At 44.8% G+C, this 27,828-nt stretch overlaps 1 protein-coding gene across 16 annotated transcripts in view; it reads left to right on the forward strand.

Moving 5' to 3' along the window:
* The window catches only part of RBFOX2 (RNA binding fox-1 homolog 2), a 169,554-nt gene that overhangs the window by 100,510 nt on the left and 41,216 nt on the right, over nucleotides 1-27,828 (forward strand). For 15 of the 16 annotated variants that reach the window (XR_011048303.1, XR_011048302.1, XR_011048298.1 and 12 more), the window contains 2 exons: nucleotides 13,560-13,784; nucleotides 24,287-24,433. Coding sequence is in view for 10 of the 16 variants with exons in the window: in XM_068402455.1 (XP_068258556.1) it covers nucleotides 13,560-13,784; nucleotides 24,287-24,433 (372 nt within the window). In the remaining 6 variants the exon portion in view is untranslated. Of the gene's footprint in view, nucleotides 1-13,559; nucleotides 13,785-18,924; nucleotides 19,305-24,286; nucleotides 24,434-27,828 lie in introns of those variants that run through there. The other variant, XM_068402464.1, reaches the window with a different exon arrangement.

Genomic DNA, 27,828 nt, shown 5'->3' on the forward strand with positions numbered 1-27,828 from the left:
CTAAAAGCAGCTGAAATAAGGCTGCAGGGGAATTTAGCAGTTTAATTCAAGATCGTGCATCTGCAGACCTTGCTGAGTTGTTGCATACACTTGCACACGCCCTGCTGTGCCCAAGCCGTGACAGGGCTGAACCATTTGGTGCCCAGCTTGTACCTTAAGCTGGGCCAGGATCCAGGTACGAGGAGCGTCTTCTCCTTGTGCAGTCCAAGAGGCATCTTTGGGAGCATGTGACACATTGAGATTGTGCTTTAGTTACCATCGTGTTTTAAAACATGGGCACCAGGAAAGGCAGAGATGCCTCTTTATATACTATTAATTACAGCCTTTAGCTGAAAAGGAGATGCCCTTGTGCAGCTCAGTTAGCCAGGGCAGGCTAGTTTGTACCTGTCACTTAGGATAACCCTTTGGCTGCTGACTGTTCTTTGTGAGGGTGTCTTTTTGGCTTCGCTTCACTCAGAGTAGGCTTAACTGTTTTCTGAAGGCTTCTCTGTATATTGCATGACCAGCAAATATCTTACGTCTTTTGAATCTAGTGAATTATGCAGTGGAAGCTGGTATGAAAGTCCATTTTTGAACACGGCCATGGCTTTTATGACCCTATAAATTTGATCCTGAACAAGTGTCTTATATGTGATTTTGATTTCCTTCAAAATGTACTGCAGAATTGTAGTTACCACCTGAAATTGTCTTTAAAAAAAGTTCCAGTATAGGTGAGAGCATAGCTAAGGTCCTAGTTAAAAACCCAAGCTTTCAGCACTATGAAAGTCAAAATAGCCCCCAGTACATGAACGACATGCAGATGACAGCTGAGTAAATGAATGCGTTTTCTGTTATGTTCTAAACCTGTTTTCTAGCTGATTTTATTCGTGCCAGTGATGGCCAAGTTGTGTACATCTGTTAGCATCCCACAGAGAGCCCAGCGGAGCTGCTAGCAACCAAGAAATGCCTGAGTAAATGCACTGCTGAAATTAGGGGAGGGAGTTGTGAGGGGAAGAGACAAGCTTTCACACTTCCTTGCCCGACTGGGTGCTGGTCGAGCTTTTGGGTTTGGTGGTCTTGGTTTTTTTGCTCTTTCAAGGTGCAATATTAGAAGATTTAAGACCCTGTGGGGTCTTAAAGCAAATTGTTTTCTCCCCAAGTGTGAGCACTACACCCAAAAGCTGGAGGCCCCAGAAGAGGTGAAAGCAAAGCATGCGGTAGCTGTGTTCTGCACCTCTCTGAAAAGCAGGGCACCTTTTTACTTTTTCACAGTGTTTTTGCTTGTTTGGAAAGTAACTGGAGCTGTGCTCATTAATATTTGAGGCTCTCAGGTGCCTCTTGAGGGCTGGAGGGAATGAGGGCTGAGGGAGGGCAGGTGGTGTGGGAGCTGGAGGGGCAGAACAGGGAGCGGCCCCGGCCCTGCGTGGTTGTCTCATCTCTCTTATGCTAGTAGACTTCTCATTGGGATGAATGTGCTCTGAAATATTTATTGCCCTGTTTAAATATTCATCGTTGCAAAGGCAGTGCAGCCTGATGGCAGCAGCGGAGCCTCGAGGGACAAGGGCTGCAGCAGTCCCTGGCATTTCCTTTCAGTAATATGATAAAAATATATTTAAAAAAAAGAAAAATAATTGGGCATTCCCCCACTGCAAGATTGACAGGAGCAGTCAGGCGTACGTCTCAGTGTTCCCTCTTCGTGCCAGAGACTTGTGTTTGCTCTCAGGCTCGTATGCCGGGGTGCTGCTCTTGGTTGCCAGATGCTAATGCTTTTTTTCCAGGCCTGTATCCTGGAGCGAGTGGCTTTGTTTAGCCTCACACTGTGTGCGTGAAAGGGATGTACAGAAGGGGAGACCGACTGGCTGAAAGGGTTTAAGTTTTGCGTAGCCTGTTCTCTCCTCTTTCTGTAGGTGTGAGCAGACAGAGCGAGAAGGGGAAAAAAAGGACCTTTAATGCACTTTGCTGTGGAAGGTGGAGGTCTGCTGCGAATTATGAAGGGGTAAATTTCCCGGGAACTCAGGCAGTAACATATTAATGGAGCTGCAGATGCTGACAGGCATGCCACCGAAATGAGATTCTCTTATATCAGTTCAGCTTTTAAGGTTTTATTTATTTAGCTTCAGTAAAATAGAGCAGTTTAAAAGTGGGACTACCAGTAATATGCAATAGTTTAATGTGAATATTTGGTATATTGCTGCTGTTAACCCCACACATGTTTTATGTGACGAAGGCATTGATGTGGTGTGGTGACAAGGGAGAGCAGCACGCTTCCAAAGATGCTGCTGAGCACGGGGGCTACAGGAGCTGCATTAATGACACCCAGCCCAGGAGGAACCATCTGAAAGGTGATCTGACCTCAAGCTTCACCTTTGAGCCGTGCAGGTGGCCCGTGTAGGGGAGAAGTCTGTGCTGGTTCATGGTTACAGGCAGGAATTTGGTAAACATACGTTAGCTGGAAGGCCTGGGGGAAAGAGGCTTAAAAGGTTTTTATAACAAAGGGGAAATATTTCCTGAGATACTTAGTGAATTCACTGTGTACAACCGCCCTTTATGCTGGTTTACATGGGGACGTTTTAAAAGTTAAGCATAAACGAAGCAGGTAGTGGCAATAACATATGCTAAATGTCCATGTAACCTCTTGTTCTGGGATGAAGTGGCTTTCAGGTACATTTTCAACTTGCGCTTAATGTAGCGGAACTATGGGCTGCTGCAGGAAGAATAGTCCCCCTCGTCTCTCTGCCCTGGCCATATGTTCAGCCTCTTCACAGCTTTGGGCATCATGCTTAGGCAGATATAAAGCGAGGCAGTTCAGTTTATGACCAAACAGATGACTATTGTTTGGATTAATTTTCTGGCTATGGCTGTGGCATGACTTGGTCTCACAACAGCCGGGGAGGGAAGCAGAACCGCTGCTTCTGAGGCCAGTTGGTAGTTTATCATATTAGGTGGTACACGAATCTGCACCTGTACTTCTCAATAGCTTGTTCCTCTCCATAAGGTGAAGCCGTTTTACTTATAAATGTGTCTGCTGCTTAGTTTAATCTGCTTTAATTTACGCGCATCGACTTCCACCAGCTCTTTGTAGCTTTCCAGAATATTGTCCTATAGATCTGGCTTTATATCATCTCTTCTGGCCGTATGTGTCTTGTAGGCCACTATGTCTCATTCAGGTGCCTCTGTTTTGAATGACATAATGTTTTAAGCGTGAAGAGATGGAAAGGCCTGAGTCCTTCTCACTAGCTGACTTAATGACTGTCATTTAGAAAACAGTAAACAAAATAAAAAGGTGTCTTTTACCAGAGCTGAGTTTATCAGACTCAGCTTCTGGCTATTGGTTTTCTTGATGCCTTTGTTCATGAGATTAAATATTATTAGTGCCTACTTTTTTTTCCCCCTCACCATTAATATACTTTCACAAAATAATCAGTTGCCACTTGATTTTTTTTTAATTATAAACAAAATAGATTGGGCTTTTCAAGTTTTTCAGTGTACAGACATGTGGCTTTCTCTAATCTTGTGGTCGTTTTTGTGGCTCTTCTTGTTCCCTTTTGCGTTTTTTAATTCCCCTTTTAAAATTCGTATATGGAAGCATGTATCTTATTTTTCATCTAGCTGAGGCCATGTACCAAAGTAGCAATGCTTCCCGCATCCTACTTGTTGGTAATATATCTGAGCAGCTGTAGTCACTCTTTGTATTAGGCTGCTGCACTGGTAAGTAGCTTCTCCATGACCCTCTGCTGCTTTCCAGGACACATAGTGGAGGCTTCCTTGAAAATGGAAAACTCCTCTTAGATCAAATGAGTAGCAGGAGATAGGAGAATGCATTGCTGGAATGGAAAGTAACTGTGGGAAGAAATCTGCATTTTTAAACTGTCAAATTTCTGTTCTCGTGCGCGTGCCAAGTCAGTCACAGATTTCTTCTGCCCTGCACCCTGAGAGCAGCTTGATATAATATTGTTGTGGTGTTACTGAGTCCTGGCACTCGAGTCACGGATGAGTCCTGTTTGCCTCGGCTGGGGCTGTGTGCATCTCATCCCCTGTCTTCTGTACCGAATTCTGACTGTACCCATGATAGGCCAGTGGCAGTGAAAATGTGACAGAACTGAGATGTTTAGCTGCTTGCATTAAAAAAAAGAGCCCCAAGAGGAGCTCTGGTTTTGTGTGTAATGCCGTATACGTCTTGTCCCCCACCTTTGCTCCACAGTCACGTCTGAACGCACGGCTCCTCGCTATGGTTTCTGCCAGCTCTGCAGTTCTTTCCGAGGCATTCAGCACTCCAATTGATTCCAGATGTGCTCTCCCCTTCCCAGCACTTTCTCCCTTCCCCCTCCTGCACTGGCAACAGAGGCAGGGCTGCTTTTTCCCTGTGAGGTGCTGGAGTTAGTGCAGGCAGGCGGGAGGACTTTCCTGCTGGCCACTGAAATCAGAGGAATTGAAGGGGCCCGTGTAAGTGCTGTATATGTGAAGCTGCCTGACGGGGCTTTGGGGTTTGTCCATCCTCCAGGAGCCAAGTCAGCTCAGAGCGGCACCTCTGCGCAGCTTGGTACTCCTGTCAGCTCGTTCCCCTCATGGCAGGGGAGAAGGGAACAGAGAAGCCTGATGCCAGAAGTGATCTTCAGAATCCTTCCTAGAAGAGTGCTGGATATATAGAGGGATCTGGAAGAGTCTATTAAAGATAGCCGCATCACATAGTAAGGGCTTTGAAAAATTCCTGTGACTGAAGTAGATACAAATCTTTCTAAGGGGCTGAATGAGCTTCGTGAGGATTTAAACATTCAGGAAAGCAGTTTGAATTCTTGAGGTTGCAGGAATAACTCTCCACACTCACTGAGATTTGGTGATGTGCTTGCAGATACAGGGTGATAGTCCATTTGCAGAGCAGGGACATAGGATGAAAAACTGCTTATCAGTCCAGCTCAGGTACCTGATTGGGGTTGGAGAAGCAGATACTGGTTTTTAGAAATACAGTGTCACCAGGAGAGCTGTGGACTTCCTTGAAACAAAGCCATCTGAAGTGAGCAATCTGATTGCAGAATTAGCTGAGGTGATGGTAGCTGTGACACTACCTTAACAGCCTGGTCAAGAGTTACCACGGGACAAGGTGGGATTTTCTTCCCTGTTATATTTCCATGTTCTGCAGCCTTTCTTTTACTAAGCAGCACCAGGAACCACTGGTTAGCAGTCAGGAGGAAGGCAGAAAACCAACACATGCAGGTCCTTTGTGCCATCTTAGAGTCATGTACGTGAGTGACCAGGTGCCCTGATGCAACCATGGGATACTCCTGAAAGAGCAGTTACCACACTCCTTCCCCACCACCGGCCTCTGGTTCCTGCTGCCTCCCTGCGTGAGGATCTGCAATCACACAACTGTGAGTGTGGTCGGTTTGCTAATCCACTGAAAAGCTAATCACAGTTAGCTTGGATTAAACATACGTGACACATCTGCAGCACGCTGTTTCTTAACTATGATTCATTTGAATTCTGGTCCTAAAGAAGAAACTTAACCCTCTTCGCCCAACAGTGAAGTAATCTCACTTGTGTGGGAGATGCTTCTACCACTCTGGGTGCACGCTTTTTGAGACTTCATTTTCATACTGATTTGTTGAAAGCTAGTCGCCTTACGGAAAACTTTTTTTTCCCAAGTACATTTGACTATGAATGTGAAGTGGAAAATATTCACTTGGAATATTGCAGAGGTGGGAAGAACACAGCCAGGGTTGGTGCTAAAGGACCGATCTGGAACAAAAAATTGAGTCTGAACCTTTCTCTTACTTGCTGGCTTTGCTGCTGAGGACATATCCATCCTGGTGACTTTTTCCTTTGTTCCACACCCCCACCCCCTTCTCCCCAGTAATTCTTGGAGGTAGTTTCATTCCTAATATGGAATGGAAACAGATGTTGAGACCTTGATGTAGTCTCTTGAAGCACAATTCTATCCTTCTAATCAACCCCAGAGAGCGTGAATTGATTGAAAGCGTTTGTTGGGATGCCTTCATGCCAGTAACATTTAACTATTTTTTTTTTTGGAACGGGGAATAATGCAGATTTCAGGAGCCGAAAATCACTGCTTTTTTGAAATCTGAAAGACATGTTTTAGGCTGGTAAGTAGATGTGGCTCTGGGCCTTATTAGTGTTGCGTAACTCAAAAGCTTTGGCTATATGCAACAGGAAGCCTCTTTGCAGGTTGCCCAGGGGCATCTTAATTAAGTGTGTACACACTCAGCACCAAGAGCCTGTGTTTGGGCATTGGGATAGAGCAAAAGTTGACCATTACTGGAAATAATGACAGCATGCGGATGAGTGAGTGCTTCCTGTGTGTAAGAGTAAGATAAGACTATAATTTTCTTTTAACCTTTCTTACAAAAGAGGGGCTTGAACTTCTTCTCCATAAAGTTCTTATATGCATTAAAAAAAAAGGCCAGCTGTTTTATTTTACAGAACAGTTTTTGGTGGCCTGAAATGATAGAGAGCATACTGGAAGATAACTTGTTCTTCCCTTGCTTCACATATCTAGGAGAAGGAAGGGCAAGATTAGATAATCTAGTACAAGTTTGCACCAGGAAGTTGAAGAAAACATGCCTTTAAATGGTTATCTAGGTGCAAGCTTCAGTGCGGGCATTTTTTTTTTCCTTTTTTTTTTTTTCTTCTTGGTGGAAGATTGGCTTATTTAGGCTTAAGTTAACCCAATGCAAAAAGCGTTTCCTAAAATGATTACTTCCCATTTAAATTAAAAAAAACATTGCATACGTATAAACTTTTACTCTGTTTTAACAAAACTAGCATAAAACTCCACCAAACTTTTGCAAAACCACCTATAGGTAGAGCACTGCTTTTGGGAGGCTTCAGGAGAGAATTGCTCTTGTGCCCATGGTAGTAGAGTCAAAATCCATCATTCTTTTCTGTTACCCCAATATGTCACAGCTCAAATGAAGATCAAGCTCCAGATGTGCAGATGAAATACAAAACCTCTTATTACTGTGATCCTCTTCAAAGTGCTTTTATGATCAGCCCATGTCAAGAAAAAGTGTTGATTTTATCAGTCTGGGTCTCCAGACAGACATGCCAGTCTTGCTCTCTGGAGTAACAGAAATGCCTTTGTAGTGCGGACTGTGGGTGTCAGGTTAGGGTCATGTACCCCTCTGAATCCAGGAACAGGTTTGTACAAAGACGACAAATACAAGATGGTTAGTTATATCTTTTGTATATATCCTTTTCACCTCCAAACTTCCTTTCCATAGGTATTTTATGCACTCTGTCTGTTCAGAAACTAATCTGTAATGAAAAGGCCGTGACAGAGGAAGTGTTACGACGGCGTTTTGGGGTAAAGAACTTGTATGACGTTTGTGGGCACCTGCAGGGTTCGCATGGCCAAGTCGCTGTTTTGGCATGACTGGGGAGTTGGAAAGCCATCACTTCATCATCTTATACATCACTTTGCTTTGTGTTTGAGTATCTTCATAACCCTAAAAAACAAAAGCACAATTTTTAAAATCAAGGCTTAGGTTTCATGTGCTGCGAGAGCTACCAGTGTAGGTTGGGGTTTCTCTCTCGTGTAGTGCCCCAGCCCGTGGTTTTCTGGAAGGGATAATGCTTATGTTCCTGGTGGGTCCTAGAGCATCCTGCACGCTGCTTTGTATCTATTCCCATTTGCGAAGAAATTGCTTGCCGATACATTTGTTATCGGCAGACAAATTGTGGGATTGCCTGGGGAGAGGGTTAATGTGTGCCGGAGACTGCAGCTCCCGGCAGCCTGAGCTCATCCAAGTGCTGGTGCCCATGGCCCTTCCCTCCGCAGCTTCTCCACCCCCTCTCCTTTCTGGCTCCAGTTCTCCTCCAACTCCTTGCCAAACCGTTTCAGCACTCTTAACTGGGAACAAAACTAACCTGACAATAAAAAGCGAGTCCTTTTTTTTGCCTGGGATATGTGCTGAAATGTCTCAGCAAAAGGCGGACGGAGGGCCGTGGCTGGCAGAGGAGAGAGGGCAAGGGGTGCACAGCTGGAGGTGGGACAGCGGCAGCTCCGGCCAGAGCCCCTCTGGAGCTGCTGCTGAGAGCATGGGTCCCACCGGGGCTCCATCTGGAGGAGCCCTGGGAAGGGGAGCCTAATATGGCAACCTTAATTTGTGCTCAGCTGTGAGAAGAGGGGGGAAAAAACCTCAGCCCATGTTCCTTATTATTATTATTATTCTCTTACTCATGGCCAGCAGCGTTGTATGGTAGACCCTTTCTCTCTTGTCTGTGTACAGCCGGGGAGCAGTGCTTGGCCTTTTCTGCCGGAGCCGCGTGTCACATTTGCCTCCCCGACAGGAGGCCGTGACCTGGGTCGGAGGAGGGATGGTGTGGTCCCCGCATCCCCCTCGCTTCACAAGGATCCCTTTCATGCAGAGAGCTGAGGGCAGGGAGCAGCTCCAGGTTGAACGGTCGTGCCAGGCTCTTCAGATCCGAGCTGCAAACATTTTTGCTGTTTACGAAAGGGATTAGATTAGTGCAGAGAGCAAACAGTCGTAGCCTGGAACACACTGGTCTTCACAAACAGGTTAATTGCCTCTGGTAGCTGCAAGTTGGTTGCTTCAAGGTTTCATTAAATGAGTTCAGTAAAGGCACAGCTATTAGAAACCCCGTTCCACTAATAGGCATATACTCGCATCTATCCCAATGATTTGGGGGTTAACGTAACTGAAAGGCATATTTAAGTGATTATTTGATGTTTATGTGCTGTAGCATTTCTCTGCACCTTTCTCTGATGCTTATGACTCGCAGTAGGATTATGAACAGCACAGGCAGTTTACCTCGTGGCAGTTTGCATGGAAGTGTCTATACAGAAATTGTACCAGTTTAGCTGTACCAGGATTCGAATTTTTATTTGTTTGGTTATGGTTTATTATCTATGCATATTATGGCCTACCAATACAGAAGGGATCTGGAGCTGCCTTGCTTATAAAGCTTTTTTCGTATCTCTGTAATTACACACATTTCTCTAGTGAGCGAAACAAAACCAGCCCTTCACAAAACAGACTGATCTTTGACAGTTTTATGGAAATAGGGGGCCTTTGTGTGCGTTTCTGGTGTTCGCTTTTGGCACTCCAGTGCCGTGATCTTGGATCACCACCTGCTGTCTGCTGAAAGAATTCATCCTATGTCGCATTTGCTGAACCACGTGGCTCCTTGTTGAGACGTCCCCAGCTCCCACCCTTCTGCAAGGTACCGCTACATGCGGTTACTTACTATTCCTCTGCTTAGCTTGAAGCAACAAAGTTTGTTAGTTAAGTTAAAGCTGCATAAACTCTTAGAAATATGTCCCCATTAGGTATTTTTCACTGGTTTAGCTAATTTCGCTGTAAAACAAAATGTGGGATGAGTTTGTACTGACCTGTGTAGGCAAAACCCTGGCTTAAGGAAGGAAGTTGGCACCTGTGAGGACATGGCTGGACCTTTGTAGGGCTGAGAGCAGGGGCCTGAAAGGGGAGCCCAGACGAGCATCCTGTATCCCTCTTGTGCCCTGAGGGCTTGGGTGCTGATGAATCAGGTGTCAACAGTTTGCAAGAGGGGAAACTGCTTTGAATTCCTACCTGATGTGGATGAGTGATTTCTGTGGGAGCAGAGCAACAGAATTAATAGAAAATATAGGAACTGCTGGTTTTCTTTGAACTATGGGTTACTGTATATTGTACTGGAATTTTTTCTTTTTTTTTTTTTTTGAGGAGCATGTGTTAATTACACTGAGTTCCAGTTGCACTGAACAGCCTTTCCCAGTTTGGTGAGCGTGGGATGGCAGCTAGCGTGGTCGGTGCATGGCAGCACAAACTCATGGAGGGAATCGGTTAAACTGGAACTGCCAAAATTATTCCTGCAACCAAATGTCCCTCGAGCTTCCCTCCTGGAGACTGGCAGTCACCCTGCATTGTGGCTGAAAAGTATCTATATGCTGCTGAACATTAGTTAAGATTTATTTCATGCCATCACACAAGTTGAAGACTGCAATAGTTTTTGTGAGGAGCTGTAGCAAGGCTTTCCTAGTCCTGTGATGGCATCCTTGCATGTGTTTGGGGATGGCAGCTACTCTTGGACATATCCATCTTGGTCAGTTATTACATTTGAGTCAACGTTTAAGAGAATTACATGAGTTAAAACAGGTAGGACTGGCAATGCAGTGAGGTACGTTGTAAAGATTGGATAGACAAAATACATTCAGTTGAGTCTCTTCTCGTACGTACATCCCTTCACCAGGAAGTTTACAGGCTTCTCCGTGTTCTTTGTACCTCCTGAGAAGTAGGAAAAGCAGTACCTCTGGCTGCAGGATTTTCCCTGGTGGGTTAGAAGTAGGAAAAGGAGTTTGGGTTCTATGTTTGAAGATAAATGGGATTGGTTCTTGAAAATATGAGGTGTTGTGTAAATGTTGAAATTTGGTAGAATAACAGAAGAGGTAGAATCTCCTCTGGGTTTGGAGGATATCAGTATGCTGTGAAACATGCACAGATCTCATCAGGAGTCCTTTTCTGTAGACTCTAGTGGAAACAGAAAAAAAGTAATTCTAAAGCATCAAAGGAAATTAAAATTGCAAAAAAAAGTCAGACAGGAAACCTGTACATAATCATATCAGGAGAAAAATAATTTGAGATACAGATACTCCATGGGATGATGAAACCAGGACAAGCATAATGGTGATAGATCTACAGATAACCTGAGACATTAAATTAAGGATACATTTGTAATAAAAGATACGATTTTTGCATGTTAGTGCGATTGGGGGAAGGGTGAGGGGGAGATGTGATAATGGTATTAAAACCATTTCATTCTGCACCAGAAATCCCTTATTTGAAAATCTTAGGAAGGTCAGAGAGAAGTAATAAAGTTGGCTTGCGAAGTGTGATTAAGCTCAAAATAAATATGTATTACCAAAATGCCACAAGCAATGGAAGAGAGAGAGAGAACATTTTTCATCCTTCAAACATTAGCAGATAATTGAAGAAGGGAGAGAAAATATTTTAAAGGCTGAAATTCATTTAAACTGGAAGGAACAGTATTCACTGAGGGGTAAAAACTTTGAAAATAAGATTATATAAGGTTTATGGGCTGGCATTTGAAATAGTCTAAGAGTGAGAATAAACAAAACGCCGGGGTATGTCCTTTGGGGAGCAGCCCTGCACTGTTGAGAGAACAGCAGAATAGGTTTTGTTTGTGGCTAATTAGCATTCTCTTCTTCCTGTCCAGGGTGCTGCTGGCTTATAAATCTAGGTTGTTTTAAGAAAATTGAAAATACTTCCTGCTACTGCATCTTTCCTGGGGTTATCCTACCTATTTTTGAAATAAAAAAAAAATCAGTTTCTTATTTTGCTCCTATTTTAAACACAAGGAAGGGGCAGACAACATGGGCTGTATGGAAGCACGCAGGCCCTTGGGTATAATGAAATACTGTAAGCAAAAGAGCTGAAAAGGAGACAGTGTGTGGATGGAGTAGAGCTGTTGTGATGGGATAAATTCTCTGAGTAGGTGAGGGATGGGGTTGCTGATACCTGGTTTGCAGTGGGATAGCCATCGTTCAGCCTCTCCTCCGTCTCGTTTGTAAAACTCGCCCTGCAGACCTGCATGGTGGTTTAGGTTGAGTCAGAAGCTCCTTGCTTGGAAGCTGAGAATGGCAAAGGAGTGAGCAGAAGTGGAGGGCTGGCAGAGCTACCCTGCTTTTTTTGGGGGGGGAAGCCCCCCCTGTCCTGCGTTCAGGAAACATACTCGCTGTGTGAAAGACCTCCACAGAGCTGCTAGCACATGGCGCAGGGCTGCGACGGCTTGGAGGAGTGCGTGTAAGGAACCGAGCACTGGCTGTGGCAGGCACACTTGCCTGAGTTTTTCTTTCTCAGATAAGGCTGCGGAGTTTTGTTTCTGCAGGCAGCAGCAAGGCTTTGCAGCAGCTGGACTTTAGTTAATGAAACCGTCCATTGTTCAGCATGGTCCAAGGCTACAGCTCAGCTCCCCTAAGTGGTATTGAATGCCCTTCCCTCTCCTTCTTCCCAGCTGCGGGAGCGTGTGGCCATGTGGTCCCCAGGGGAGGCTGACCAGATAGACTAATGTCAGAGCAAATTTGGGATTCAGCCAGTGTCTGAGTGACCCGGTGCTGGCTGGAGGTGTGCTGCATTTATCATTGCTTCCTTTGCCCGGAAGGGAAAGCTGCAGGTGGGCTGATAAAGGGACTGAAAGGTTTGTCCGGCATCACTGGAGGTTTGTCAGCCCCTGCACACTCTCTGCTGAAAGGCTGCTTGGTAATTCCCACTCTGCCTGTCCTGCCCGTGGGATAAGGTCTGCTTCGCTTTTACTCCCTTGATTTAAGCATGCTGGTGTCAGAATAAGCTCGAGCACCTCCGGGCTTTGTGGGGGAGGACCAAGGGCTGGAACAGCAGCCAAAATTTAAAATCAGGATTAGTCTGTTGACATGCACATAAATCAAACAGGTCTCCTATCATAAATCTTTTCTGTGGATTTTTTTTCTGCTGCGGCGGTGGAAGCAGCAGGAGCGGTACAGCAGCCTGGGCTTCCCAGGGCCGGGCTTCAATGTCAAGGCTGTTCTTTGCCCCAGGTGGCTGAATGCAGCTCCCTGCTCCCCCCTCGGTGAGATTCCTGCAGCGGCTGCAGGGCTGCATGCTTGTGTGTTTACTTCGGGTGGTTTTGAGACATGGTGGGGTAGGATTTTTATTGTCTTTTGGGGATATCTTTTGCACGGTCAGTTTTCTGTTTCCGAGTCATCTGGTTGGTGTCAGCTACATCTAAGGCAGTGCTAAAAGCTGCTAAAAAGTCCACTGTCCTAGCATAGAGGTCTCTGTGGGATACCCTAAGCTGAGGGAAGAGTAGGTAATTAGTGCCTTGTATGATGGTAGTGATGCTCAGGACTGGAAGAGAGTGAGCATGCTTCAGGCTTGTGGTCTCAACTCAGTTCCCCACAGCTCTTCGGTGTATTCTGCACAGCCAGCGAGAAACAAATGGGATATTGCAGCAACTGATACCTGAGCACCCATGTTCTGTACTCCGTGCTGCCAGAGCAGAGGAGGGGGCTGCTGCACAGATGGGTTTTAAAAAGTGTGCTTCTTTTCTGTTACTGTAAGAAAATAGAGAAGAGTGCTCTGAACCACATGATGTACTTGTTTATGAGCAGAGCCATGGGGGTCAGGCTGGAGAAGATGGACGCAGATATGGTACTTTTAGGGATATTAAAAAACCCTGTTCTTATGTCCGTGTTTCCTTCTCTGTTCCAATGTTTCAGTGCGTCTTCCCCCTTCCAAAATAATGCCTTACTGTGTGGAAAGCTTTGTGTGAGATTACAGGGGTATGCAATTTGCAAGCCCAGTAATTTGTTTTTCATATGCCACCAGTAGCGAGAAAGTTGCCCAAAAAAAGATTAAGAAAACAGTGTCAGGGCTCAGAGGAGGAAGGCGTGTGCTTTTTGATAGAGAAGATAATAGAAGACTGTGCAATATTATGGTGGCAGTAGGTGGGATATTCAGATGAACACACGTGTGTGTATGTCATTTCTCAGGCTGATGTTTTGATCCATCTTCTGTAGTATAAAGCTGTTTTCTCCTTTTCCCTTTCTTCAGGGTAACCAGGAGCCAGCAGCAACTCCTGATGCAATGGTGCAGCCATTCACCACAATCCCATTTCCGCCACCCCCACAGAACGGGATTCCCACAGAGTATGGGGTGCCACACACTCAGGACTATGCAGGCCAGACCAGCGAGCACAATCTGACGCTCTATGGAAGCACGCAGCCGCATGGAGAGCAGAGCACGAACACGGCCAGCACGCAGAACGGATCTCTTGCAGTAAGTTGCAGAGCTAGGAGAGCAGCAGGGTGCTTTGGAAAAAAGCAGCCATTGATTAGATTGCTGACTGTTTCTTAAGAATGCAGCAAATCAGCAGTAGACTTGAAAAGGAAAGAATTGTTAAAATAACATAGCTTCTGACCTTCTATTACTAGGTTCCTGTCTTTCCCCTTGTGAGTGTTCCCCTCATAAATAGGTGACTGGAAAGAGCAGTAGCACTTGGGATCATGGTGGTTTTACCGTGGTGGCATTGTCTGAAGACAGTCCTTTGCAGAAGTGTTGATTACCTTGGGTTAATTGGCAAATGGTTCAAATGAATGTGATGGAGTCAAATTCTGGAAGGTTGATGGTACAAAGGATTAGGGTGAGCACGTGCATTGTAGGTGTAATCTCAATATGTTACTGTTTTCAGGAAGCCAGCAGAGTGGAAAAATACTTTTCTTTGACTTTCTGAAGGTGGCAGGGAGCTTCAGGGGCAAAGATAGGACAGGACATTGCAGCTGCTGGGCATCCATTTGCCAAACAAAGATTTTCACCTTCTTACATTTTTTTTGCTTTCTTCTTCCCATGGCCTGGAACTGGCACTGGGCAACATGCCGGCAGATTATCCCAGGAAAAAGCTTTATCCACCCCTTAAGCCACTTGTTAAGACTTAACTTCCTAATAAAGAGCCTTATGGTGAGAGCCTTTGGTGCTCAGGGGCGGATTTAATCTGTTAATGCTTTCAGTTTTACTTATAGTTGGGTGTTTGGCTCGTAGAGATTACTTTTTCCCCTGTAAGTACTGAGTAAATTCGGTGCCAACAGTTGGAAGAACAGATAGTGCCAGCTCGAGTGTGCATGGTTCCCGGTGTGCAGCTCTGCTCTTTCTGCAGTGGGCAGTGGCTGCACGGTTGGCAACACTGGTTATGACTTCGATATCTTCGAGTTTATCCCGGGAATGCTGCAACTTCAGTGTCTTGTAGAGGAAGAGTACAAAGCCCACTGATAGTGTGTAAAAGGAACTTCAGGTGCCCTCCTCAGCAAACACAAATGTAGATTAGAAGAGATCAGGCTGGAAATAAAACAGAGCTGGTGCAGTGTGCAGAAATGCAAGTCATCATTTCAGTACCAGACTGTCCAAAGTCCTTCTAACCTGTTAAGATCTGGGCTGCAAACAGCTTTCTCGAGCACTGCCAGTTGGATGGGAAAACTGGAAACGGGGAATAAAACAGGGCAGTGGCTTTCCCCGTGTATTTTTGCCGCCATTCCCATCCTTGCCCAGAGCTTAAGAGCGTTTCTTTTTAATGGAAATGATGCGAGCCTTGACCTTGGATGTAAGCTCTTGCCAACCCTCCTGCTTCTCTTCCATATTAGGAGCCATCTCCGCGGTGCTGCAGGGCCAAGCTCTGTGTTTCATCAACTAATGCCGGCTCCGAGGAGCCCACAACACGCAGGGAGGCTGGCTAGCCTGCGAGGAGGGACTGGGAGCCCATCTGTGCAGGAGGGAGCGTTGCTGGGAGACTGCTGGGAGGCGGCGGTGTTGCCAGGAGGCTGCGGAGGGAGCCTGACTGGCAGGGGTTATCCGAGAAACAGGCTGAATAACACGTAACGCTTGTACTGGCTGTTGGAAACAGGTGGGCACGTCTGGTCTGACCATTTGATGTGGTTAAAGATGTGTGAGCTGAGCGTGCAGAGTCAGGCTCGCAGACCACAGCTGGCCGGGAGAGGGTGAGGGTGCAGACGAGCACATTGTTGCTGCTGCTATGGCTGAGACTGATCAAACCCAGAGGATCCAAGATGGTGACACATGAAGAAACCCAGGGGGAGGGGGAAGGCACCTCAGCAAAGGGCTGTTCACATGCCAGGCTTTCACATGCACGGGGTCCTGGGTCTTCTGAGTACCTTCATCTTTCTGCCTAGGACTCCTTCTGTATGAAGTTATTTTGATTCTGTGGGGTGCCTCGGGATGTAATTGCTTGTAACTTTTCTCCTTCTCAGTATGCTGATTAATGATGTGGGAACTAGGGGAAGGAAGAAGGCTCAGTAGTTACTCAAGTTAAAGCATGCTATTAAAATACAGCAGAAGGGTTTGGTTATTTCACCTTGGACATCAGCTAGTGTCAAGCATCTTGTCCATCACATACACTGGTTATTATTTGTTTGGCATACGTGTTTAATCCATGTGGACTAAACTGCCATGCTTTAAGGTATCTTTTCATTTCACCATTTTGTTGTCTTGCTCAAACAGCAGTGCTAACTTTAATAGAGCAAAAAGTCACGGGTGGTATATGATCCTTCCCTCCCATTATTGTGACTGACAAGTGCAGCTGCTGTCATGTGTGTGAAGGTGATACCCCAGACTGAACAGCCAGCGAATTTTTTAGCTGCTGACTTGAAGCCTGTGCTCCCATGGGATGATTCAGAAATTCCTTCAGCCAGACAGATAAGGTCTCTCCTTGCTTTTAAGAACAAGGCCTGTGCTTGGTCCAGTTGGCAGGACAGAGTGAAATACTGAAAGGTGTGTTCAGATGGTAGGGATTTCCTGCTTTTCAGGCTGGTAGCCTTTAGGATCAACTGCAAAAGTAACAGAGAATATGGGGTGGCTTAAAGGTCCCTCATGGAAAGAGGAGTTTCATCTGGTTGGTAAGATGTTATGCAGCAATGGGGTCTGTAACAGAGTCCCTAACATACTGTGTGGGAGCACCTTTTCACAGAAACTTGGCAGATTCTGGTGGGCAAATCAGATTCAATGATTTGAGATTAGTGGGAGTTAATAGGCAGTGATCTGGAAGCCTGAGGTCAAACATCAGCAGTGAACTTAAGTAAAATAAACTTGAGAGTCAAAGTCCATGCCTTCTTACACAGTCTAAAAGCCCTGTGCAAAGAGGCATGACTGGTTGGTGTCATCAGCTAAGGATGAGCTTGGTTTTGGAGGTCTGAGTGTGGTGGAAAGCATTCAAAGCTCTCAGAGCAGGGGCGTGGAAAAGAAATTGGCACAATAGATGTTGTAATACAAACAGCTTAATATTTTGGAATCTTTTTTTATTTTAGGATCAAGCCTCATCTGTGGGACTTTGTTTCTTGCCTGGCATGTGGGTCTTCATCTCCAAGCATCTGTCCTTTCTCTTGATACTGTCCCAAAGCACAGCTGAAAGACCTGGATTAAAAATAGACTGAGGTACCAGACCATATTTGGCCTACCCAGTCTGCCTGTTGCAGCCTGTCTCTTAAACTGTTGACGCTCTCCATTTCACTTCTTATGGTGCTGGGTCGCCTGCTTTCTTCCCCCCTTCCCCCTTGGTTTACATTAGTGCACTTATCGCTAATGGAGACACCCAGCACTGATAGCTGCAAGTGGAGATGCTAATTAGGCTGCAGTACCTCTGGCAGCTGAGCTGATCTGAAGATCAGCTGCTGTCAGAAATGAGAGATCTGGCTTCAAGCGCAAACTCCCACTCCTGTTTACTGGCTCTGGCATTCCTTACGTGAGCCACTTTAATTCACTGACCTGGCAGAAAGCTGTCCAATTCTTTTGCTGGGTTAATGAATTAGAGCAGCTCTTGGAGGGATCCAACAAATGCTGTTGTTGCAAGGTAAGCGTATGGAGTGCATGGCCAGAAGCCGAGAGCAGTTGTCAGCTCTCTGCATCTCCTGGTACTCTACCCGCAGAGGGAAGATTAATCATCCGCTGAACTAAAAAAGCTTGCTTGATAGTAAATGCAACACACTTAATACTGTGAGCTGATTATTCAACTCATTTCTCTTGTTAATGTCAGAGGGAAGAATTTGTGTGTCCGTATAAATTACGGAATGCAGCTGGAGGTATAGAAGTAGAGGAATAAGTTTATGTAAATTACTTTGCATGAAAATGGCAGGTGCTGTCGCCTTGGTGTTACATTGTTATGAACCAATATAAACCATTATTTAATTACAGAGCATCGTGTCTCTCAGTTTCTTGATGTGCCATACTGAAACATATTTAACTCATCTGCTATACCACAAAGGGATATGGACTTTCTGATCTCTTAAAGGAGACACATCTGTGGTGAGGGACTCTGATGTATCATGTTCAGAAGCAAGACAGGGAAGCTGCTTTGTCATCTGGCTGTGCCCCAGACGTCTAGCAAGGGTTTGGAAAGAAGGGAGCCAACGGCACCAAGGGTTCCTCAACTGACTTCTGTAACACATGGATGATGTTATAATGATGACTTTCCCTTGGGTATTACTTGCCTAGTCTCAGATTGCAGAATATTCATCTGTAATTATTTTTCATCACTTTGGTAATTAAAGCAATTGCTCATGTGAGGTATTTCAGGTGAAGAATATGTTTAATGAACATCCTCACTTATCTTTTGATATTGCTGAGCAGGTAGACATGAGGAGGAATTAACTTCAAATAAGTAGCTAGCTGCTGATTGTTTGGCCACCTCAGCTTGAAAATTGCTGTCTTGAGGTAGCAAACTCTGACATTTAACATCAGGAATTTGCTTTGAGTATGAGGCAGATTATTTTATTATTTTGAGTATGAGGCAGATTATTGTCAGCACTTGTAGACTTGTGTCTAGTGAGGCAGATTTAAAAATGGTTTTGAAAGAGAAATAGGAAATAAATCAGCAAATATCATTATGTTAGAGTATACAGCTGTGGTACTTCTGCATATCTCTCAAAGGTTGTAGCAGAACTAGCAGTAGTACGGGAAGGATAATAGTGATGATGAAAGGGGGATGTAGCAGGTTCTTTATGAGAAGAAATGAAATCTTCGCTTACGAAAAGAGCTGACAGGAATGAAGGCATATGACAAGTACATAGAATATTGAATGGTATGGGAAATAAAATGGGGAACTTTCCCATTTTCACTTACTAGGATGCATGCAGGAAATAATCAGGTGGCACATATGAAAAAAACAGGGTTTTGTTTCTTGGTTTTTTCCGTATAATGAAGAATTTAGTTGTGGAACACTTGTCCACAGTATGCTTTGGAAGTTGAGAGTATGAACAGGCTCAAAAAACTCATTAAACCATTTCATGGGCGGTAGATTCATGGCCAGTGACTGGCTACAAAGATGTGAACTGTCTCAGTTTGCTGGAGGTTGTGAGACTCTGCTGGAGAAACACCACTGAACATTTGTCCTGTTCTTATGTTCTTCCACAGATGCTCTATTTGGCCTCTGTCAGAAAGAAGATAGTGGACAGGATGGATCTTAGTCTGTCACTGTGTGGCTCTTCTTCTGCCACTGTCAATGGAATGATCCAGGGGCAACCGCTAGCTCAGGGAGTCTTGCTGCCTCCTTCACCTTGTCAGGGCATCCCTGTTTTGTGAGGAATGGGCTGGAACTGCTCACAAAGGGTTTGGCATTGTGAGCAGCAGATGAAGGCCTTTCAGGGGGCTTCATTTCACCACTTCATTGAAAGAAAAATAAAAAAAAAAAAGAAAAAAGAACCGAAGTATCCTAGAAAAAAATATTACTCAGAAAACCAAAGTAATTTTAAACATCACTACATGGAAAATGTTACATCAGAGGTGCATCTATGGTGCAGGGTAAGTAGCAAAGCTTCCTATGTGCTTTCCTGTGTCAGGTTTATGTTCTGACTTCAGGTGGGGTATACCTTTATTTAATGAGGAAAGTCAACAAAATCACTGAAGCTGTAGTGTGTCTGAAAACAGGTAACTAACAGTCAGAAAAAATATGCCCTGAATTAATCGAACTACATTGAAAATAGTTAAAAGCCTAGCACAAGTTTTTTGGAACATCCTTAGTGATTTTTTTTTTGTGTCTGGTTTTTGGCATACAGAGTACTTGGGCACGTTGTTAATTGTGTCTGTAGCGTAGTCCAATTTTTTTAATATAGCACTGCTGGCATGTTTGAAAAATCAAGTACATGGATATAATTCTAAAATTATATTTACTGCTGTTGGAAGGTGATTATTAGCCCTGTGGTATTCTGTCTGTTAAACAAGTGTAGTTGAAGCAGCAGAAGTTCCCATGCCCTTTGCACTTGGATGTGTACCTCAGTCCTAGTCTGGGAGAGTGTGGTCGGACAGGAGAGGGGCTTCATGTCCAGTGTCTAATTCTTCACTGATTTTTTCCACCAAATCGACTCAGTGAGTATCTGTTCATTGGTGGGTGACTGGTTGGTTTAGAACACAAGTTCTTCCACTAGAAGTTGCAGAGATCTTCCCATGTTGTCTGCACTCTCCTTTGCGATGGGAAGATTGCCTTCTGCCAGTCATAGCTTTCAATCCTTGTCTCCGAATGGTTCCTTGAGCTCTTGATCCAAACAAGGTCTTTTATTTTGTTTTGGATCTGAGACTGGTCTAGAAGCAGCGGAGTGAACACAGTCTGTCTCCCAGTCTTTGTAAGCCACCCAAGTCCCCTTTCAATATGGTTATTAGTTACAATTTGTATTATGTAAATATTTTCTTTGCAGTGATTTCTGGTTCTTGACCTCCTCATTATGATTCACAACATTTTGGACCGCTTGCTTCCTGGGGGAGAGGACGGGGGGTTGTTTTTTGCTTTTCTATAACTTAGACCTGAAGCGGTTCCAGTTCTAGAAGCAAGTGGGAGATGGAAACAGAATGTGCTGGGTATTAATAGTCTACGTGCTGGCATGTCACATTGGTGTTTGTCTGGCTCGTCAGGGAGGTAGCCCTCTGTCTGGCCATGCAGATGGAGATCTGCTTGGAGCTCAGGTGGCGCTGGAGCCCCTGCCTTCCTCCCAATGAGGAGAAATCCTCAGCAATTGCTTGTTCACCAGCTGCTTTAGGACAGAAGAGTCTAGTTGAGATGTGGGAAGATGGTTGTAGAGCTGCCCTCAAACCTTTCAAAACACCCTCATATTGCAAGGTGTCCTTCCCCCCTTCTACGTGTGTACATGCACATGTATACATCCATGATTCTCTTTGCAGCTGCCCCTTCTTGCTTAGGGTTTCCTTACTGCTGGCAGGTGTAAGGGAGGAACTGGCACAGGCAGCGAGTAGTTAAAAGTGAAGCACATATTGTGCGTGTTTCGAGCTCTGGTGCATTTCTCAGTGACCTTGAGCAGAGCTTGCATGTGCAGGCGTGAATGACATTATCGCCTGCATAAGTATGTGTTACACAGACTGTGCTGAGGAGGTAATGTCGATCCAATACTGTTTCTAAACGCAGGATCTTTGCTGCAGCGTGTCTCTGTGTTGCACGATGACAGGCACTGAGACCTAGGGAACATGTATTAGCTCCCTTCCGAGCTGAACTGCTGCCTGTAGCGAAGGGAGAGGGCCAGTTCTTTGCTGTGAGGTGTTGACATGAGGCCAGAAGGAAGGAGCTGAAACTTGGTGTGGGGAAGGAGTCAGGGTGGGGAGTGGGTGCTCGGTGGAATGTGGGCTTTTATCATCTGGCTTGGTCAGGGTAGCGCTGTTTCCAGTCTCCATTATGTGCTGCCTGAGAACAGGCTTCAGGCCCTTTCATCTCCTTCCTAATGAATCAAGACAAGGAATAACTATGAAAGGGGAAAAAAAAAAACCAAACAAACCAGGATCTGAGGAGACTATTTCTTTCATTTATGTTGTAGCTGAATGTGTGGCAGTAGACAAACATATTGAGCTAATGCTATAGTGGCTGAAAGTTCAAACCTTACCTTAGGGCCATGGACGATAGAAATGAGGGAGCTACAGCATCCAGAGAGAGAAGGTACTTAATGCTAAACTACTACTGAAAAATCAGGATATGTGAAAGCCTGAAAAGCATTTGGGGACTCTTAGTGTAGACAAAAAGACAAGAGTGGACAGAGATCCCCTGTTCCTTCTATTGTTTCTCCTCTTTGAAGCCTTTGTCTTACTGTACAGATCACACGTGCTGCAAAATGACTCCTGTGTGGCAGCAGCACTCTGCCATATGCAGGAACAGCTGTGAGTGTTTTTGAGGAGGCCACTGTACATGATACATTGCACCCTTGGTAAGAAAGGACTTCTGCCCTCTGCCTGCGAACAAATGGATGGGAGAGGAGTGCAAATGACCTCCGGCTTCCTCCCCTGTGGAAGTGGCAGATCCAGTCCTGTGCAGCCTATATTTGAATTTGAAGACTAAAACATCTTTGTCGTCACCGTTCAGAGTCTGTCTTTCCTCATTCCCACTGCAGAAGATGCATTAGTGTGTGTGTGTGTTTGAGGATGCACCTATGTGCGATGGTGTTTGCCCACTTGCCAGTTCCACACAAAGCCATAGAAAACATGGGATTTGGCAAATTGCATTACTAGGGCTCCAGAATGGATTGTGGAGATCCCTTTTAGCAGGAGTGTTGATGATTTGGGCGAGTTATTTTGGAGCACTCACTTGCAGGCATTGCGTGTGGTGGTGATGGATGGGCTACCCCTGTGTTTTGTCCTTCTTGGACAGATTTGCCCTGAGGAGCAAAGGACTCTGATGGAGTCATAAAAATAAAACAACCAAATAGCATAGTGTGATTTAATCATGAGCCAGCTGCATCGATTCTTCCCCTGGGGTGCACTTTCTGTGTGTTTGGAGATGGATTTTGTCATAGGGGTGACGGTAGGAGAAGAGGAGGAACTTGGGGAGGGGGAAGCATCTTTGTAGATACGATCAAATGGAAGTTTCAGAGGTTGTTCTTGAAAATTTGATGTTTGGGCGATGGATGAGTCTTAGACAAATAAAAGTGCTTCATTCTGCTAGGCTTCTCCCAAGACTTGCATGGCTCTGGGCGGTAGAGATACTTGCAGGGCATATCTCCGTTCTTCCTATCACAGCTTAATTTATATTAACCAGATCAAACGTGTTTTGTGCTGCCTGTGCAGTCCTACTAAAATAAAATGGAAAGCTGCCACTGCTTTGCTCAGCATGACAAGACCCCAGTGCTTACTGTTTGCTTGCTCTTGTTAGTGCTTTATAACCAATATACTAGTTCAAGGTCATGTCTCTAAGAGACATTTCTGGACAGAAGAAGCTCTCTTAATGTCGCCAGTTTAGTTCATCTGTGGAGAGATGTTTCTTTCCAAATATTAATGAAGTATTGTATATTGAATGATGTGCAGAGTAGTCTAGCAAGTGGAGTCAGTGTGGTCAACTCCCCTGAGGTTTCTTTCCTCTTTGGTACACAAATTGTGTATTTAAAACAGGGAGGGGAAAAAAAAAGCCCCAAAACAATAAAAAAAACCACCCTACTCTTAAACCTTTAGTTTTAAAGGCCTGTGTATCTTCTTAAAGGTGCCTAAAAAAGGCTGACTCTATCGATTACATGGTCCTTGCCTTCTTGTAGAATTTCTTTTCGCTTGATGGGTTCAGGAAGAAGTCAGGTTGGCACGTAAGAAATGAAATGACACTTAAAAGTGCATCACACAGTTGGTCAAAGCATGACTCCTGGGAGGCTGAGGCAAGCAGCAGGAGATGGAGTGAGTGGGTGGGTGCTTTTTGAATACCTTGGTCTGTCAATGCTTGCCTTGGAAAGGGACAGGGCACTAAAACCGATCAAATTGTAGTCTACTTTGTTCTGTAGCTCTGAGTTTTGGAGGTCATTTTTCTGACTAAAGTGAGAAAAATACCATTTTCTCATCAAGCCATTTTGCAAAGGGACCTTGCCTTTATATTTAGTGCTGCGCTCAAATGTTACCGCTTCTTAGCACAAAGCCCAGCAAAAATGGCTGAGGTTATGTTCCTTTTTTTCTCCCCTGCCTATCATCTCTGTGGGGGCATTAGGTCTCTCCTCTGGCACACTGGTCTCGCTTACTCCTCTGCCTTCTTACTGTACTTTTTCTGTGCACGAGTACTCCTGGCCCACCCCTTGACTTGGCTTTGCTGTACCAGTCAGTGTTTGGGAACGCTGGAACAAATTCCCTTGTTTTAGCTGTGGAATTGGTAGCAGAAAGTAGCACTTGGAGTTCTTATAAATCCTGCAGTGGTAATGACTGTTTCCTATCCCTGGGCTGACTTCTCAATGTGCGAGAAAAGTTAATCAGACATCCGTAAGCTGTTCGTGTATGGATTTCACCATTTAATTATAGATCTTCTTTTGGGGTAATGTTTCTCTGAAGGTAGCTTGACAGAGCAGATGCCGTTTTGCCTGGGGATGCATTTCTGGTATTGGCCCGGTGAAGAGCTGCCACTTCAGCTGTGGGATTTTGATGATTGCATGAACATCCTGCCACATGAGATTAGAGTGGCGGTACTACCTCCCAGCTTCAGGATATGAAAGATCCACCTCTAGCTTTCATATGGTGGCAGCTGAAGTGAGGAAGAGCAGGGAAAAGAAAGAAGCAATTTAAGAAAACCAAAGGCAAATCTCCTAAGCTAAAAAGCGATGTGAAGGGAGGGAGGCTGAGATCTCATTACTGTTTACTCATGGAAAGGGAGGGGGAGAACAACAGATAATTGTTAAGCACTACTGGCTTTATCGAAATAATTGTCAAGTGCTCAGATACTACAATCGCAAGTGTAGTGCAAATACCTAAAAAGAGATAGACAAAGCACGTGAAAAGAATTTGTGTGGTTTCTATTCATGCGCACACTTTTGTCTTTATGATTTCAGCAGACAGAAGGAGGGGCACAGACAGATGGACAGCAATCACAGACACAGAGCAGCGAGAATACCGAGAGCAAATCCACTCCTAAACGACTTCATGTGTCTAACATTCCCTTCCGCTTTCGAGATCCTGACCTTCGGCAGATGTTTGGGGTAAGTTACCAGCACCTTTTAAGGCACGGCAGATTCTCCTTCCCCAAAGGTGGGACACATGGTGCTAGTGCTAGTGTATTCATGTGAAGGAAAAACTCTTTCCCCTCAATTTAGTCAGTACGTTGTGAAATATTGGCAGGGCAAGGACAATGGTAGTGTTTACCTCAGCTGGTAAATACACACAAAAACTATAACTGTGTTGTTTATATCAAGATGTTGAGCGTAACGTAACGATTGGTTTGGAAAAAAACAAAACAAAATTTCACCTAATTTCCCAGTAAAGACTAGGATTAAACATTGACTTAATATATTCCTTGCAAAGCACTGTTTTTCAGTTGCTTAGAAACTTGTTGAAATATTTGTCTTTCCTCATGATCCACTTCTGTGATGAAAAACTGCTTCAAGAAATTGGCCAACCAGCTATTGCATGTGGAAAAGCTAGTGCAAGTCAGATGGTGTTTTACATCGTGTATGATATACATTCTGTTTCTTTTGACCAAATAGTTTGTCTTCCATAATCTTTGTATGCTATTCATCATTCTCAATTTATAAGCTCTTTGAGGAAGAGTTTGTTCACATGAGTATAGGTGGTGATTCATTCCATGTGGACACAAAGATAAACGAGTTAGATGCTTTATAACCTAACCTTCAGGTGAAGTTATCTATATATCATCATCATCAGGAATACTTGACTTGTTGATATGATGGTAGCATCCTTGGTTGATGGCATGTTTTAGTCTTCAGAACACCTTAGGCTTTGAGTGTATACCTTGGTCCTAACTGCATAGCCAGCTGCTCCTCCAAAATCTTGCAATGTATCTGTTTCAGTTGTTACATCTCTTGAACCACCTGTGTGGGTGTGTGCATGCACATACACACACACTCTCACATGGAGAGTAGTGTTACAGTATGTAAATGTGTCAAATTCATGGACTTGAAGTTAGACTGCTCGGACAGTACAAAGTGAACAAAGTGTCAAGAAATGTTGAAAATTTCACTGATGGTCTTCAGCAAAAGTCCCAATTGCTATATATTATGAAAGATCTTTTCTCTTTGTTCTTGAAGCTTTTTGTGTCCATAAGAAGCTGTTTTGTGGATGAGACCAAATGGAGGGGAGTGGTCAAAATGCAGGAGAACAAGGCTGCTATTCAGAGGGACCTGACAAGGCTGGAGAAATAGGCTGACAGGAACCTTAAGATACTCACCAAGAGCGAGTTTCAAGCCTTAGATCTGGGAGGGAATAACCCCTGCAGCAGTACAGACTAGGGACTGCTTGCCTAGGAAGATGCTTTGCAGTAAAAGATTTGGGGGCCCTGATGGACATCAGATTGAACACAAGTGTCAGTGTGCCCTTGCAGCAAAGGTGGCCATCTGTATCCCGGGCTGTGTTAGCGTAGCCAGCCATCCCAGGGAAGTGATCCTCTGCCTGTCTTCAGCAGTTGTCGGACTGCATCTGGAATACTGTGTCCAGTTTGGGCTCTGCAGGGCAAGAAGTGCACTTTATCAAAGTGAAATACTGGAGCAAGCCCAGTGGGCACCATGAAGATGGTCAGGGGACTGGGGAACATGGCATGCAGGCAGAGGCTGAGACCTGGGCCTGTTCAACTTTCAGAAGAGAAGGTAGAGGGGGGATATTTTTGTTGCCTGCAACTACCTGATCGGAGGATACAGAAAAGATGTAGCGCCATTCTTTTTGGTTGTGTGTAATGATGAGGTGAGAGACAACAAACACAGGCTGGAACATGAGAAACTTCAATTAGGTATCAGGAAAAGTTTGTGGTTTTGGTTTTTTGGGTTGTTTTTGTTTGTTGGTTTGTTTGGGGTTTTTTTTGTTGTTGTTTTTTTTTGTTTTTTTTTTTTTACTGTGAGGGTGGTTAAATAGTGAAAGATGCTGCCCAGAGAGATTGCAGAACCTCCATACTTGAAGGTATGTGACTTGACTGGACACAGCTTGGCCAACCAGATCTCATTAGACCTTCTTTGAGCAGGGGTTGCACTGTATGACCTCTGGAGGTAGGTCCCAGCCAAAATTACGATTCTATGATTCTGTTGCAAGAGGCCTGGATTTGCTTCTGTGGGGTTCATACATTAGATTGTCACCCTCTTGACATCTGTAGGAGTGTTTTCAGGGTGAAACTCATCTCCTGGCAATCTGTGATTGCTGAATCTTCTCAGTTGCCTGTTCTGCTTTTGTGGTTTTTAGCTTGCTTTTTGCTGTTGCAGGGCTGTGCGATAGGCAGTTCCGTCCGGTTTGGATAAACTGGTTGCTGAAATCACAGCCAGTTCTTGGACCACCTGTCACAATCTGTATTTAGCTCGTCCTGCTCTGTGCTACTGCTGCTTCCCTCTCCTGGGAGCTGCATCACTTATATAAACTGTTCCACGTTGCTGCTGCCCCTTCCCTTGATACCAGTGCTTGGCTTGACGACTGGCCCCTTTCACACTTGTTCACCTTGATGCCGTTCCTCCCTCTGCTCCTGGTGTGGGGGATGTGGATGAAACGGAAATGACAAGAACATCCCTGTCCTGGTGACTCTTAACCTCAGCTTTGCAGATGAGGACACCCAGGCAATGTGAATGAACTGCTGTCCTGAGAAGTGACTTGTAGAAAATGCAGCCTAATTGCTTGCACTAAGGTTTTCTACACTTTCTTGGGCCCAAATGGGGCCACTTGTTGTACATAGAGGAAGTTGGGAAGTATGCTATGAGTTGGTTTCTGGTGTTCCCCAAGTTATTTCTTGTTTGTTTATTTTTTTCTCTAAACATCATCTCAAGTTCCAGCACAGTAATGTGATTTTAACTGGGGTAAATTGGTATATTCCATCTAAAACCTTTTGCTACTTCACCTGGCCCTGTGTTTGCTGAGAGGTTGCCTCCCAGAAGAGCATTCATCTTTTGGGGCACAACCAACCACGTGCCTTTTTCCTGTAATAGAGAACTTTGCTACTTTGCCAAGGAAATAATCAATGGTTCTTGCACATCTCCCTTTTTCTCTCAGTGCTGCTTCTCTCAGTATGCTCAGAGCCTCAAGCAGGAGAGTGTTTCTCTCTGAATCCTCCTTGCTCCTATTTCTTTTTCAGGATCAGGATGCTTTCCCTTGGGTGACTCACTGAAACCAACCCTTTCTCCTACAGGGTACTCATGGTTGTCTGAGTCTTCAGCTATGGCTAGCCTGTAACCCCCATCTTCTCCCTCTCCCTTCTGTGTGTCAGGTCGCATCTCCTCAATGTCATATCTGAGAGACTCGGAATCCTTGCCTGGAGTGATTTTCCCAAGCTACTGTACAAAGAGAGGAATTGGGTAGACAGCAAAGCCGTGGAGGAAGAAATAAATGTGATGGTAGAGAGGGAGTAAAGAAGTCCCCTGAGGATGGAACAGCGTGTGAGAGGTCAGCC

This window comes from Nyctibius grandis, chromosome 5 (genome assembly GCF_013368605.1).
Source record: "Nyctibius grandis isolate bNycGra1 chromosome 5, bNycGra1.pri, whole genome shotgun sequence".
NCBI lineage: Eukaryota > Metazoa > Chordata > Aves > Nyctibiiformes > Nyctibiidae > Nyctibius > Nyctibius grandis.